Below are 16,053 nucleotides of genomic sequence, written 5' to 3' on the forward strand. Positions count from 1 at the left end.
AAAAGGCAGAGTTTTTCATATATATTCAGATTGTTAACAGTAAGATGATTTACTAATAGTTCTCCTCCTTAGATGACAGGAAGAAAATTGATTTCCTGCTTCGATCTTGTACGTAATAATCCAGTCTTTCAACATAAACTGCTTAAACAAACCGGTATATAGTATTGAAAGAATTGAAAGAAGAATAATCTTCAGTTCCTCACACTGTCATTCGCACTCTAGCAATAGAACATTCAGTTATTTCTTCTGTAATTTGACCTATTAAACAGAGTTTGACACATAAAACATGAATAGATACTCACTAGAGATCGAGAAGGAGAAGAGAAAAGTATCAAACATAGCGTAGGATTCAGTTATTTCTAAGAAATTAGAAGCCCTAGGCAGACTCATTTTCTTTTTCTTTCTCTGTGTTGATTGTATTTTCTACCCATCAGTAGTGTCGATCTTCTGGTTATAAATTTGTGATGCATTTTATAAACAACTATACTAAGAGCCATCAAAACTTTTCTCTTTTCCTTTCGTCACGAGTGATGTAGCAAACATCTAGCTACTTAGTCTTACTTAAGATGGGTCAGATTAAGGATAGATGGAGCACATATGAATCGAAGTAGGGTTAAATTGTTCTGCTGTCCTTGTCATTTCAACTTCATTTCCAAATATCTTGATGGTGTTGCTCGAAAGGAATAATAATCTATCCCAGGTCCAAAGGACTATCAACTACTAAAGCCTAAAGCTCAGATATATAAAATCTCTCACTAAACTCGCAGACACGGCATTACTGGATCATCTCGTGCATTGGCCAAAACCATTAATTATACCCTCTTCCTTCGACCAAAACTACTCGTTCATTCTTCTTGACATGATGAAACAATTCAAGACTCCATGTAATTTTGCATCTTGATCTCGAACAACAAACGAGCATCACAACGCGATCTGCAAGCAGCTAGTCCAATTTCTAATGTTCCATATGTGACAAAACCGCATATGTTCTTAGATTTCCCTCCCTGCAATTGCCAACTTCAACTTAAACTATCCTCCTCCCAGTCCCACACAGCCACACTCTATGGTGTGTAAAACCAAGAAAACTAAGCTTCCATTTCTCTCTTTTCTTTTCATTCCCCTCAAGAACGCAATCTGCAGAACTAGATTACTAGTGTTGACCCTTCAATATATGTTACATACGTGCTGTACAGCTCCTCGATCTGAACTAGATTACTGAAATAAGAAAACAAGATTAGTTGATTAATTACTCTCCTAACTAACACAAGGTGTTGACTGGCCGGGCACTTCCCTCTTAGGTCATGCATGAAGCAAGCTGCTACACAAGGTTTGGTCATGCTGATCGACTCTGAAAACCCTCGATTGGGTTACGTCGTCGTCTGGATATATTCCTCCCAACTTATTAATTATGCTTAACAAAGAGACGCTTAACAACTAGGCAATAAACTAATCATCATTATTGTTTCTAGTTGATATTGATTTTAGCCCTTATCTTGTGGTTATGTATAAAAATAAAAATAAAACTTGTTTTAAAATTGGGCCAATTACATATAAGTCCACTTTGAGACATTTTTTCCTACATAGATCCACCCCAACATTTTTACTCACATAAATGCACCCAAGTCTAAATAAGGTTGAAGTTCAACGTAATTACAGACTGCCATCTAACAAAAAAAATTAGATTTTCTCTTTTATATTTACAAGAATGCCACTAGTATAAAAAGTCAACAACCACTCTCATTTCGGAATAGTCTCCTGCCGACCTTCGGCGAGGTTTCCGGCCGACCTACGACTATGACAAAAATTACTACTATCGGCCAGCTAGAAAAGCTACTACCACCGCCTACAAAAGCTACTACTGTGAGGTTTCCGATGAACACAAAAGCTACTACCACCAGCCACAAAAACTACTATCACAAGCCACAAAAGCTACTACTGTGAGGTTTCTGACGAACACAAAAACTACTACCACTAGCTACAAAATTAGCTACTACCACCGCCTACAAAAGCTACTACCACCGCCTATAAAAGCTACTATTGTGAGGTTTCCGACGAACACAAAAACTACTACCACCAGCTACAAAAGCTACTACCATCGCCTACAAAAGCTACTACTATGAGGTTTTCGACGAATACAAAAACTACTACCACCAGCCACAAAAGCTACTACCACCGCCTACAAAACTACTGTGAGATTTTCGACGAACACAAAAACTACTACCAACAGCCACAAAAGCTACTACCACCGGCAAACTATTTGTTTACTCTTTCTCAAAACCAAGGAATGAAACTCTGGCCAAATTACACTATCATGTAATCAGAACAGTCACCTCCAATCGGAGCTCCGGAGATCTACAAGTCGTCGGCTAGATCTGGTATTTCTCAATCGGTGACCTCTGAGTTAGGTGAATCGGTGACGACGTCGTTGGAGATCGTCGGAAACAAACTCTGCTCCACTCTCCTCGCTCCTCCACGACCTCTTACTCAACACCTTATCCTCTGACGCCGACCGAATCTGCCTTCTCGATTCGGAATCCAGGCCGTGTCGTCAAGGAGCGCAGCGACGGTCGTCGTCGAGGAGCGCCATGTCGGTCGTCTTCGTTGTGGCAGCGGCATCGGCCATCGAAGAATGGAGAGAGAGCGGAGAGAGAGAAGCGAGAGAAAGAGAGAATGAACGAGAGAGAAACTTTGACCAAAAAAAAATTGTCTAGAGAGAAAAACTGGATTGGTAAAAAGAGTGAGGAGAGGGTATTTTAGGTAGAACAAAAAATAAATTGATGGGCTTGGACTGAAAAAGTGGACCGGTATGGACAAAAATATCAGGGTGGACTTATAAAGGATAAGATGTTAAAAAAGAGACTTCTGTGAAATTTTCTATTTAAAATTAAGGTTTAGGCTTGACGATGATAATCTGCTCTGGCCTCTGGGCACCCAGCAATGCCCAGAATGGGAGGGGAATGGTAGAAAGGACTTGCATGACCTGGCATGGATCGACAAGGCATGTGATTCCATTAGCTAGCTTCATCATCCCAAACATATATATAGCATTGGATAAATCACATATATCCATTCAATAGAGGGTACTGCATGCTGTTCATTTCTGATCTTTTATTCCTTAATTATATGAAGAGAGCATGTTAGGTAAGTAGTTCTTTTAAGTATTAAGAGATACTCTTTTTCCCTAAACTCGATTTGATCGATGCAACCCCTCAAGCCAGGAGTGGTTATATAATTAATCATTTATCTGTAAGCTGCAGTAAGCACTCGAGGTGCATGTGTGCTGTGTAGATCCGGTTAAACTAATTTACGAGAGTTGTACGAGATTGGCTCATGAAAAGAAACGTAATGAAACAAACTCGACCTTGATAGATGAAATGAATAAGTTAAAGTTAAATTTGTATCAGGAAAACATCGATCCTAGAATCCATGCTGAACTAGTATAAACAAAAGAAGAAGATAAAGTATCAAACATATACACAAGCACATACTGCCAATGATTTGATGAGGTTCGGTCCAGATTAACATATTACCTGAACAGATAAAACTTAACTTAAGAAAATTTCCAAAAAAAGAAAAAAAAATCATATATAATCTACTTTGTGCCTAAACCCCTACCATAATCTAGCACATTCATCGAATCTTCTTTTAATTTTCAGTCTTTAGGGTCTTGTAATTAACGCACATCTATTTCAATTCTTTCATATGCTAGTAAACGTAACTCAAGCTAGATGTTTAGATCATGCACTTTGATTCCTATATCATATATGTTAGTAAACGAATAAAATATTTACCACGTTATCTTTCTCTTTTATTCTAAGTAAGTGCTGTGTGTCCAAATTAAATGTGGTAAAATTGTGGTATAAAATATGAATCTCAATATTGGATCTACCTTTCATCAATTTACTTCATGAGAGATTATTGCAAGCTGCAGTGTCCTCCAATTGATGGTTGGATAATGGATATATACACGTTGAGAGAGTTGAAAGATAATTCCGTTGAACAAGGACCTTGAACATGCAACTACCAACCGATTGTCGTCTTATTGATAGCCAAATCACCCCTAACCTTGCCTCTACATCTCCCCTTGAAACCACATAATTCCCCATATAGGTTATTATTATTGTCAACTTGGGGTACCAATAGCATTAACTAGTATTTGTCTGATCTGATATATGGATTACTAATAGTTTAGACTTTAGAATTAGGATAGTATATAGATTTCACAACAACTTGAAATTGAAAATAGAAAAAATTAAACTTAAACTATTAGATAGAATTGAAAATCATATTCGGATGACGAACAGGCCAACAGTGACATAATCGGATGACATCATCCTGCCTTGTCACAAAATGCGGTAAATTGTGTAGGATCATCTAGCCATTGGTGTACTACAAACGCGCCAGATTGTGTGGGGTCAAGATGAACCCTCCCCTCCAGCTTCCGGTCATCTTCCTTCAAAACCTCTCGACTCTATAAAATGGGTTGTGTTATTAACACACCCTTTTCCTCTATTCACACACCCCTTTCTATTTCTTCATTATTTTAATTCTATTTTTTATACACACTTCCCAATCTACCCCTCTAATTCTCTATTGACACACCCCTTTCTATATCTATGTTTTATTTTTTTTCAGCAAAGGAAGGACATTTCTGTGTACTCAATTTTTGTCCTGTATACATCACTTTGCCTATATAACAAAGGGAGGAGACAATTAATTGCAGAAACTCAGAGAACTTGTCTATGAGATAAGAATCATCTATATGAGCAAATGATCAATTACTTTCCTTTACAACTTGGTAAAACTCTAGTATGAAACTTGCAATCTTAACAGCATCTTAAATAATCATGGTACTGATTACAAATAACAGAGTTGAGTTTACAAAAATAAAATATAGATACATCAGAAATATATCAGCACTTAGACTACAACTTGCATCAAAAGAGAATATAATAGCACTTCAGACTATTGTTGTCAATGTTAGTCTGCAACCAAACAAAAATAGGTGCATCCAATGTTCACAAATACCAAAGTTACGAATCTGCAACCAAACAAAAATAGAAAGAGCAGTGTTAGTCTTTTTTATGGAGAGCACAATGATCAAAAGGGCACAATGCAAAGTCTTATAATGAACATCAGTAATCACATAAACTTTCTTGATTGTTTCATCCTCACTCAAAAATCAAACTTCTAAATCTAAGAGTATCTAAAAAGCTAAAAGGATTAAGGGAAGGATTAAGGATAATCAAAAACTTACATTAATAACTTCACTAGGTAGAAGTTGTAGGACCAAATGAAGGCATGGTAGCATTGTCTTTACGTAGTGAACAAGTTCGAGCATTATGACCACCACGATGACAAAGACCACAGCCTTGAGACTTTCCTTCCATTATCTCAAAAGCTGAAGGATCACGCTTTGTGGAGCTAGATTTTTTGTTTTTTGATCCTAATGGACGACCTTTATGAGGTTGAACATTAGGCTCCAATAGTAACGGAACAGAAGCACCAACAAACTGAGTTAGGTTTCTTTTGGTAATGTCTTTTTGAGTACGTAAGAGGCATCCTTTCATACTTAAACTTGAATTCAGATAAAAGAACATCTATCTCATCTCAATCATGTAAGCTTGTACCATGATCAAATGATCTTGTATCAATCCTCCACTGTTCATGAATGTTGTTCAACTGCAATGCTTCAAAATTCATCTCCCTAATCATATGTGCACAAGGAAGGCCCATTGTTTTGTAAAACTGACCCTTGCATTGAGATGAAAGTTTGTTGGACTTTGCTAGTTCATATTGCTTATGTAGCTCATCAAGTGCAAATATAGAGATACGAGTAACAAGTTCTTAGAAGAAAGGAATCCTGACTTTATGTGGATGGCGAATCTTTTCACTAGAGAGTCGAGCATTGATCTCATGAAACTGATTTTCAATGGCAAGGCACATTTTGTCCTTTACCTCACCAAGACCTCCACTTGATACTTGAAGATATCTCTTTAGAATTGAATGTGCACCCTCACCTCTTGAAGTAGCACGATTACCAAAGTGTGCAACTTGACATGTCCATGCAGCTACAAATTTTTCTTTTAATGAAAGCCAAGTGCCTTTGATGTAATTAAGAACAGCTACCTTATGCTTGTACTCAGCTTCAAAATTGGTCCAAGCTTCATGAAAGGATGGTTCATCATGGGAATTGATCAAAGTAATCCACGTAGACATGAAAGCAACCCAATCAGCTTCTTCTGTAAAATGACCCTTACAGTTTGTGGTTATATTTTTCTCAATATGCCACACACAAAATGTTAGCAGTTTTTGGGAAGACAATATTTATAGCATTCATCAATGCCAATTCTCTGTCTATTATAATCACCAAAGGATAAGCCTCAACTCCCAACATTTTGCTAAACATTGTTAGAGCCCATACGTAGTCCTCTTCTTCCTCTTTTTGCATGAAGACAAAACAAGAATAGAAAGATGTATTGAAGCTGGTGACTCCTACAATGTCTAGTAATGGCATCTTGTACTTGTTAGTCTTATATGTACAATCCATCACAAAGACATTCATGTAGCTCTTAGTCAAAGCAATTGAAAGTGGATGGGCAAACATCAAATGAGTCAACCGACCATTTTGATCATACTCAATGTTATAGATGAAACCAGCTTGACCAAGTTCTTCCAATAAGGCTTGGATAACAGTATGACCTGCTAAATTCTCCTTCATAATTCTCTGCTTTTCATTGTAGATGCTTCTGAAAGTAGTATGTATATCTGAATTACTTTGTCGAAGTGAAGACAATATTTGGCGAGGGGTTACCCCAGCCTTACTCATCTCTTTAATTTTCATGATTTCCTCTTTTGAAAACTGACGACAATAAGGATGCCCAGACATATCTCTTGAAGGCTCATGGTTATGTGCTAAGTTTTTTATATCCACCTTCCAAAAACCTTTAGGTTTGTTTCTCCCCACAATTTCAAAAGGGCAATCTATTAGGCGAGATGATGTCTTCCTTTTTCTCTTCTCTAATGGAACCATCCTAGTGTCTCGATACTTACCACCTCTATCACAGCCTATGAACACACACTTCTCAGGTTTTGATCTTTTTATAACAGTTACATACCCTTCCATCAATGCAATTTTATGAACAGCAGCAACAAGGTCTTCTCGACTATCAAAATTTACTTCCAGCAACGAAAGCATATGAGGAATCTGAGTACTTGCAGCCAACAAATAAAGTCCAAATCAATCGAATATCCGCAATAAACCAATAAACAAAGTAGATGAAATCAAAGCGTCAAAGAGTTTGAAATTAGCATTCGACTCAAGTCAAAACCACGAATAGCCAGCAACCCATACGAAAATCAAACTAAGATGAACAAAATGCACAAATAAGACGAACAATTTCAGCTGGAATCTTACCAGGATTGATGGGTTCAGAGGGGCTTGGATGATCACTAAACTCATATTTTTCTTCTATGACTCCATCGCAAATCAGATGTAAAATTGTCTCTAAAGATGGGTCTAAATCTACTTGTTCTGTCATACTTAACTTCAAAGGGTTCAGATCAATGGAAAGAAAGGAGAGAACCCAAAACCCAAAACTGAATTCTGTGTCTGCAGAGAAAAAAGATAATAGAAGAAAAAGAATTAGAGGGGTAGATTGGGAAGTGTGTATAAAAGATAGAATTAAAATAATGAAGAAATAGAAGGGGTTGTGTGAATAGAGGAAAAAGGTGTGTTAATAACACAACCCTATAAAATATCTAAACCTCGAGACTCATATACTGTACGACATCTTCCCTCGAGATGACCAGGAAGGTTGAGGGGTCAAGATGAATATTCCCTCGAGCTTCTAGTCATCTTCCTTGCTCTCTGCAATCCCATATAACATCTTTTCACGTCCATATAAGCTGGAGGACATTAGATTACTCTTGACTCTCTATAAAATCTAAACCACGCTCACTGAGAGACTCATACACCCTACGATACTTAATTTTTCCACATATAAAGATACTAGAAACTCGGAAGCTAGCTCATCGACTATGGAATGGACTTGGCTGGAAAGTGTGTCGTCCAACAGGCAAACGACGATGGAGGAGCTGGTTCAAGGCCGGGAGATGGCTAATCAGCTTCGGGGGGTTCTCAGTAGTGACGTCAGATCGGCGGAGGGTCTTGTGATGAAGATCTTGGGGTCGCTCACCGACACCCTTCTTATCTTGAATGGCAGTCAAGTGGACGCTAAGGAGGAGCTCATTTCTCAGGTTCAAGCCAATAGTAGTACTAGTTCTGTTACTGCTTCTGGTTCTGCTACTGCTGGCCCAGATTCATCGTCTTGGGATTTTGTTCCTGAAGATGCTATGAAGTCGAAGGATTCGAATGAAGAGAGTTGCAAGAGTACCGAAACGTTTAAGGATCGCAGGGGTTCTTACAAGAGAAGGTAATTCAGTAACTAATCAAATACTGGTGAATGAATTATGTTGTTAATACAGATTATTAGTGATAAATTTTTACAGATAAATATAGTTTTTTTTTTTTTTTAACAGGAAAGAATATAGTTGTTTAACTTTGTGTAATATGTGTATTACATATGCTTGATTAGTTGGGGGTGTATAATTAACGTATTTAAACAACATTATTATTTAGTTTTTAACGGTTATTTTTTTTATGGAGCTTGAACGGTTGTTTTATTTTTTATTCAAGTTACGTGTGGTATGTTTTGACAGCTACCAATTTGTTGTCACATTTTATTTTCAATTCAAAAATTACGTAAATGAGTGACCACATCTTCTTACTTTATTAGCTAGATGCCTAGATTATTGTAGTTTCACATAAAATAAAAACAAGAAGATACCATGCATATATATATATATATATATTTTGAGAACTAAAGATACTTGCATATATAATTCTTGGAAAATGATTCTAAGCTTTAATAAGGCCTAAGTTTTTGGCCTTAATCCTATGTGGCATGACATGTCACCTAAGTACATCATAAATATAAAAAATCATGTCATTTCATTCTTAAATGAAAATACAATCTTATCATTCTCAAATCCAATGCTCTAGATTATTTTGTATTTGTTTATAATATATATATATATATATATTCGTCCCAAAAAATTATATAATTCATCCAAAAGGATTCGATACAATGTAACAAAAAAGAAAAAGAAAAAGGATTCGATACAAGTTTTTCTATTTTGTATGTTATGTTTAAAATTCGATGAAGAATATATAGCTATATATATAGGGATATCGTACTTCTAACAATAAAAGTAAAAAAGAATGATGAATTTTGATTCACAAAGATGGAAAGAAAATCGATATCAAAAAAATAAGATGGAAATAAAATGTATGAGTGCGGCTATTAGGACCTCCAAATTTGCTTACTAGATCTCACTCTATTGTGAATTATTAAATGACATATACATCCTCATACACAACGACTATTAAGGACAGTAATAATAGAAAAGGAAATATTATATTTATTCTTTTTAGACTTTCCAATTCAATAATAATTGATTCCATTCTTTATGATTTTCATTTATATCTTTTTGTTTTCCAATTTTTTTTTATTAAAGCATATATATAGTTTATAAATGCTAAAAAATAATCAATACTAATAATGTGACATAAAATTTTGTAAAATTAAACATGTTGAAAGCATATACTTGCAAGGTGCATAAATATTTTTGCAAATCTATTGATTATAGAAAATATATATTTATTTTAAATAATAATTTATTTAAATATAGATTTTCTATAATCGGTATTTTTGCATATACCAGCTGACAGTCCATTGTCACAATATTATTCAAGACTAGAATTAATTAAGTAAATGAGTGACCGCATCTACTTGCTTTATTATCAAGATTTATGTAATTTCACTTCAAACAAAAAACAAAAAGATGCCTCTTACTTCTCCTTTTTACCTTCATGTTACAACTAAGTATAATTGTCACTAATTATTATTCGTTACTTGCAGAAAAACTTCACATTCATGCACCAAAGACACTCTGGATTTAGTGGATGATGGTCACGCATGGAGAAAGTACGGACAAAAGATTATCCTAAATACCACACATCCAAGGTAAATTAACCACTACCAGGACAAACACTTTAGCCGACGAAATTTTAGCTTAATTCGTCGGGAAAAGGTCGTCTGCGATGACTTTAGCCGACGAAAAAAAAAATTTCGTCGGCTATACTCCCACAGTTTAGCCGACGAAAAACATGTCGTCGGTTTTTTTCCCAGACTTTAGCCGACGAAATAATTAATATATTCGTCGGCTAAACCTTAATAAAAAAAATTAAAAAAAATAACTATAGCCGACAAAATATAGTCTATTTCGTCGGCTAACCTTATAAAATAATTTTAAAAAATAACTATAGCCGACGAAATATAGTCTATTTCGTCGGTACTAAAACCTTATAAAAAATTTAAAAAAATAACTATAGCCGACGAAACATGTCATATTTCGTCGGCTAAACCATATAAAAAAATTAAAAAATACTATAGCCAACGAATATAGTATTTAAATATCGTCGGCTAAAGTTGCTGGTTTTTGAAAAAAAAAACTGCAGAAACTTCTGGCCACCTCTAATCACCACCAAAATTTGACAGAATCTTCCTCTCAACATTTCGAACAACTTTCTAGAAGAAGTCAAAGCCAAATTCTAAGCCTAAACAGGTCAATTGAATCAAAATATAAAAATCCCCAATTTTAAACCCTAAAAACTTCAAATCTTCGATTCTCCTCACACACACCGAATCGAGCTACCAAATTCTAGGGGAATGTAGTACTAATCAAACTCAACTTATCCATATATAGAACTCACCAAATGGTGACCTGAGGAAGGAGAAATTCGATTGACACCGAATCCGACCCGGCAGAGTTTTGGAGCTCGATTTATCCCTCACGGCGGCGCCACTCGATGCACAACCTGTCCAGCAATGAAGTAGAGACGACGGCGAAGCTTTTGGGACAAGTGTGGCGGTCTCCGGTGGCTTGACGGCGGAGCTAGGCCTAGAAGAAAATCTTGCAGGCGAAATAGGCTTCTTACCATCCACCTTCGGTAAAACTCCTATATAAAGAATTTTAGCCGACGAAATTATTTTGAAAAGTCGTCGGCTAAACTCTTTTGAAAATTTTGAAAATTTTGGTTGACCGCCAAAAAATTTTGGTTAAAAATTTTGAAAATTTTTTGACTTTAGCCGACGAAATCATATATTTTCGTCGGCTAAAGTCCTTTGAAAATTACCGCCCAAAAATTTTTTACCTTAGCCGACGACTTTTTTAATATCTCGTCGGCTAAAGTCCATAAATTCACGAAAACGCTCATATGTCCCTTTATATTACGTAGTTTGGTCAAACCTTCCACATGAAAAACTTTCACGTAGATGAGACGCAACCGCCTATATAAAAATTTTGAGACATTTACCTTCCGACGATAGGGCTCCCCATAGAGAATAATAACGGTAAATAGGGTTGACCGCTACTATTGGCACCGAGACTTGACTCGATTTACATGATTATTTAACCATAGCCGTATTTCACCATTCTGAACACATCTTATTTCACGAGATTTTTGATAATTTTGCTTCCTATGTAGAGTTGGTTCACAAAGTTGTATAACCTACTAAACAAATTACACAACATTAGTAGACACGTTGTGATTCCGATGACTAAAATTCACAAACCAAAATTCGACCATCAGATATGATCATTATGACGAAAGATGTCTATGGTAAAAAATTCAACTGGATCCGACAACGTTAAGGGCTCGATCGAAACGGTCAACCCTAATCCATCGTCACTTATCACACGAAAACGCTCATATCTCCCTCTATATTACGTAGTTTGGTCAAACCTTCCACACAAAAAACTCTCACATAGATGAGACGCAATTGCCCATATAAAAATTTTGAGACATTTACCTTCCGACGATAGGGCTCCCCATAGGGAATAATAACAGTAAATAGTAGACACGTTGTGATTCCGATGACTAAAATTTATAAACCAAAATTCGACGATCAGATATGATCATTATGACGAAAGATGTCTGTGGTAAAAAATTCAACTGGATTCGACAACGTTAAGGGCTCGATCGAAACGGTTAACTCTAATCGGAAATAAGAAAACTACATTTTGAAGCCCTAAACGGACTCGGATGGCCAAAAAGGCCCATACATCATGGCATTAGCCATGAGTTTGACTCGTAGGGCCGTTACGCTTCCGGAAAGGTATCACAATAGTCAATCAGACACTAAAAACCAAATCTGCAGCATAATGAATAATAAGGGTAAATTGCATTGACCGACACTATTGGCACCGAGATTTTACCGGAATACCGTGATTTTTCAACCGTAGAAGTATTTCACCATTCTGGTCATATCTTATTTCACGACTTTTTTGCGTTTGAAAGTTCTACGTATAGTTTTTTTTTTCCCAGATGAGTTGTTGTTTAGATCTGCAGATATTTAAATACTTTAGCCGACGAAATTATATTTTTCGTCGGCTAAACTTTTAAAAATTTCATCGGCTAAAGTTCACAGACTATAGCCGACGAAAAAAATTATTCAAACGACAAAATTTTAATTTCGTCGGCTAAAGTTGACCATAGCCGACGAAAATTTGAAATTAGCTGACGAAAAAATAAAGCGTCGGCCTGGTTTTTTTATTTTCATCGGCTAAAACCTTTCTTCCGGTAGTGAACATACGAAAATGCTATTGCAATATCAATTTCTTATTACCATCAAAGATACAATGTATGATTTACTCAAAGTAAAGCTTATTAAGCTTTACTCTGTGTACTTGCAGGAACTACTTCAGATGCACTCATAAATTTGATCAAGGCTGCAAAGCAATTAAACACGTCCAAAGGATTAAAGATGAACCCCGACTCTTTCGGACCACATACTATGACAATCACACATGCATCGACTATCTCAGAGCTCCGGAACTAATCTTAGATTGTTCAAGTCGCGAAGACTCTTCCCAGAAAATAATCCGATTCGACACCACCGATAACACTTTGACCTTCAAACAAGAACATCCTTTTTTCTCAGCCTTCACATCGATCAAAAACGAGGGTGTCAAGGAAGAAGAGATGATCAAACCAATTAGTGATCACGATCACGTGACCTACCACAACCAGTCACCGTCGTCGTCTGCTTATCTCATGCCGCCCGGTCTAGGTGTGTTTGAGTCGTCTGGCGGGACCTCCAATGGTTTCTCATCGACTATCGCATACGATCACGATGATGTGATTTCTAGTATGATGGTTGAATATTTCGATAATGAAGTAGATTTTCCATATGAGTTTTGATGAGCATGCACTTTTTTTTCTTTTTTTTTTGTAATTGATGTGTACGAAATGTCACATTTCAGTTGCTTTCATAGTGTAAAATATTCTTCAAAAACATTTGATTGATCATCCCAAAAATGGAAGCATTTTTCTTATTTATGTGGATTCATATTAGAGCTTGCAGCTTAAAGTGAAACTTTTCTCCTAATTGGATAATGTATTAACTTTTTTCTTTTTATTTTTTACTTTTTACAACAAGAAAAAAGATCACGGAAAATGGTTGTTGGGAACTGTTATAATTTGTTTGATCCAATTTTCAAAAGCTAGAGGTAACCGTTTTATTTTAACCATTTGGTTTGGTAAAGTTGACCGAGCTGTCTAATATGGAACTCTTATGTTTAGAGTTCGAGTTCCAACTCTCACCAATTTGTGACAAGCAAGTTTGAGAGGTCTTTAGGTTTATGCACATGTGGTGGGAGATTAGTCTGACTTTGCTGCTCTCATCAATCTCGGTTTGAATACTGACTGGGTAAATGTGTTACTACTGAGGTAGCTGATTGCTGCTACCACACTCCTATCATAAAAACAAAAAACAAAATGAAATAGAACAAAATACCGGTCACCCCTTTATACTTTGAGGGTCTAGAGAGTTTAGTCATCACTTCCTCAATTTCAACATATTACTCCTCGTACTATCATCAAATTCTACACGGTGTGGTCTATTACTAACGTCTATCTCCTTCCAAATTGGCTGTTATTTGGGTGACATGGCAACGTAAGCACGAAATATGGCGCCATGTTAGATTGTAAAGTATTGTGAGTACGTACCTCTAAGTCAAACAGTAACCAAGTTCCTAATCTCTTCAAAAACATTAAAATTTGGAATGAGATGTTAGTAATGAACAACATGTTAAGATGGATAAGGCCTTGTTCGGCCCAGTCCACATTCTTGTGCAGCCCAACAAGCCCAACTATTGTAACCGACCGACTCACTCCACTATAAGTAGCTGCTCTTCGTTCCATCCATGGCATTCAAGCTAAAATCTTTTTGTACAATTACCAAAAATCAATATCAGTATATCTTTTCGTTTTCTATGTGCTACAGTGTTAGCTTCTTCTATTATTGCTTGGTTTCCAAGTTTTTCTATGGTTGATCTTTGATTTTTAGCATGGTATCAGAGCCCATGGCGACCTGACCATCGCTCCTCCTTCATCTCTCCTGCTAAGATTTCGATTCGAGAACCAATGTTCCTCCGTTGCGATTTCGATTCGAAAACCATCACTTCTCCACTGCGATCAATTTCGAAACCCTAATTTTCAAAAGTACCAAATCAAAAACCCAAGAAATAGCCGTAGAACAATTACCAGTCTCTTCGTTAGAAAATCAAAGTCTGTTCAGTTACTAGCTTGAGGAAATTGAAGTTGTTTCTCTTTCATTTTGACTTTTTTGAGTTGGTATAGCTTGCGTTACTTGAAGTTTTGATTTGTGTTCGTAGTTATTTACCTTCAATTTCTAGATTTGATATGGCGACCTCGAATATACTTTCTAACGCAGTCTCTGTTCACCTTGATGATTTAAATTACCCAACTTGGTTATATGTGATATGTATCATTATCTTCGTGGCCGTGGTCTATTTAAATTTATAGATGGGTCATATCTTTGTCCATCACAATTTGTTATTCACAGTGATGGCTCATTCTCTACTAGTAGTGCATATGAACGTTGGCTGGAGCAAGATAGCTCTTTTATCTCTATGATTACCTTTACACTTTCTCATGAGGCTTTTATATTGGTGATTGGTTGTGAAACTTCAATAGTGGTATAGACCACTCTCAAACAACATTATGCTCCAAAATCTGAATTTCATATTATGCGGTTGAAATCTAGGTTGCAGAATATCCTAAAAGGATCAGATTCTATATACAAATATTTGCTACGATTTAAAGATGTCCAAAATTATTTAGCTATTGTTGAGAATAGTGTGTCTAATGAGGAATTGAGAACATTGGTTTTAATTGGTCTTCCTAGTGAATATGCTCATACAAGGCAGATTATAAGAAGCAAGGATTCTATGACCATACAGGAAGTTAGGTGTTTGTTGCTCTCTATTGAGCTTGAGCTTGAGCTTGAAATTGAACACAAGGCACATCATTTATCTCCATTCACTGTTGTCAATGAACATAATGCTATTACTAGTGAGAATGTTTCTTTGTCCTACATGCAGGGTTCTCAATTTGGTGTATCATTATATATTATGCCTTCTGTTACTTCTGGGGCCACACATTATAGTGCTTATGATAAGTCTTCTACTTGTACAAGTCAAGAGAGGCATGCTCCTCCATCAGCTAGCCTTGAGAATCCTCCTATCATATTTGCAGCTAGTAGTTGCCCTCAATATTCTACTCAATTATCTTTTACTTACCATCTGGATGTTTGGCTCAAAGTGGAAGTCTATATAGTAACATTACAAACAATTTGCCTTCACCGTAGCCATTTGGTGTTTTTCACAAGGTGACAAGACATCTTAGTTCCAGAGTTATGGTGCAGTCTTTCTCAGAATATTACTTCTCATCCACATTGTATGAGTAATTGCAATACTTCTAACAATGGAGGATATTCATATAACAATGGAGCTTACAAATGCTATTAGAGAAACCCACAACAACAAGGTGGACCTTGTAGCTCTACTGTTAAATGTCAGATTTGGAAGAAACCAGACCAAACTACAGAAATGTGCAAATACAAA

General features: G+C 36.2%; 2 protein-coding genes across 2 annotated transcripts; one reads left to right on the forward strand and one right to left on the reverse strand.

Annotated features, from left to right (window-relative positions):
- Positions 1-6,280: 6,280 nt before the first annotated feature.
- LOC101296791 (protein FAR-RED ELONGATED HYPOCOTYL 3-like) lies at positions 6,281-7,126 on the reverse strand. The gene has a single exon (XM_004305028.1). It carries the CDS (start codon positions 7,124-7,126, stop codon positions 6,281-6,283), a length of 846 nt encoding a protein of 281 aa, XP_004305076.1.
- Positions 7,127-8,088: 962 nt separating this feature from the next.
- Positions 8,089-13,327, forward strand: LOC101297071 (probable WRKY transcription factor 70-like). Its single transcript, XM_004305029.1, has 2 exons — positions 8,089-8,435; positions 12,820-13,327. The coding sequence occupies exons 1-2, from the start codon at positions 8,089-8,091 to the stop codon at positions 13,325-13,327; spliced, it is 855 nt and encodes a 284-aa protein (XP_004305077.1).
- Positions 13,328-16,053: the final 2,726 nt, after the last annotated feature.

This window comes from Fragaria vesca, linkage group LG6, assembly GCF_000184155.1.
Source record: "Fragaria vesca subsp. vesca linkage group LG6, FraVesHawaii_1.0, whole genome shotgun sequence".
NCBI lineage: Eukaryota > Viridiplantae > Streptophyta > Magnoliopsida > Rosales > Rosaceae > Fragaria > Fragaria vesca.

Bases quoted from the DNA above. Each gene is read 5' to 3' on its own strand.
- LOC101296791 (XM_004305028.1), bottom strand. From the start codon at position 7,126: ATGGAAGGGTATGTAACTGTTATAAAAAGATCAAAACCTGAGAAGTGT.
- LOC101297071 (XM_004305029.1), top strand. From the start codon at position 8,089: ATGGAGGAGCTGGTTCAAGGCCGGGAGATGGCTAATCAGCTTCGGGGG. The intron at 8,436-12,819 runs GTAATTCAGTAA...GTGTACTTGCAG, and splicing joins AGGGGTTCTTACAAGAGAAG to GAACTACTTCAGATGCACTC.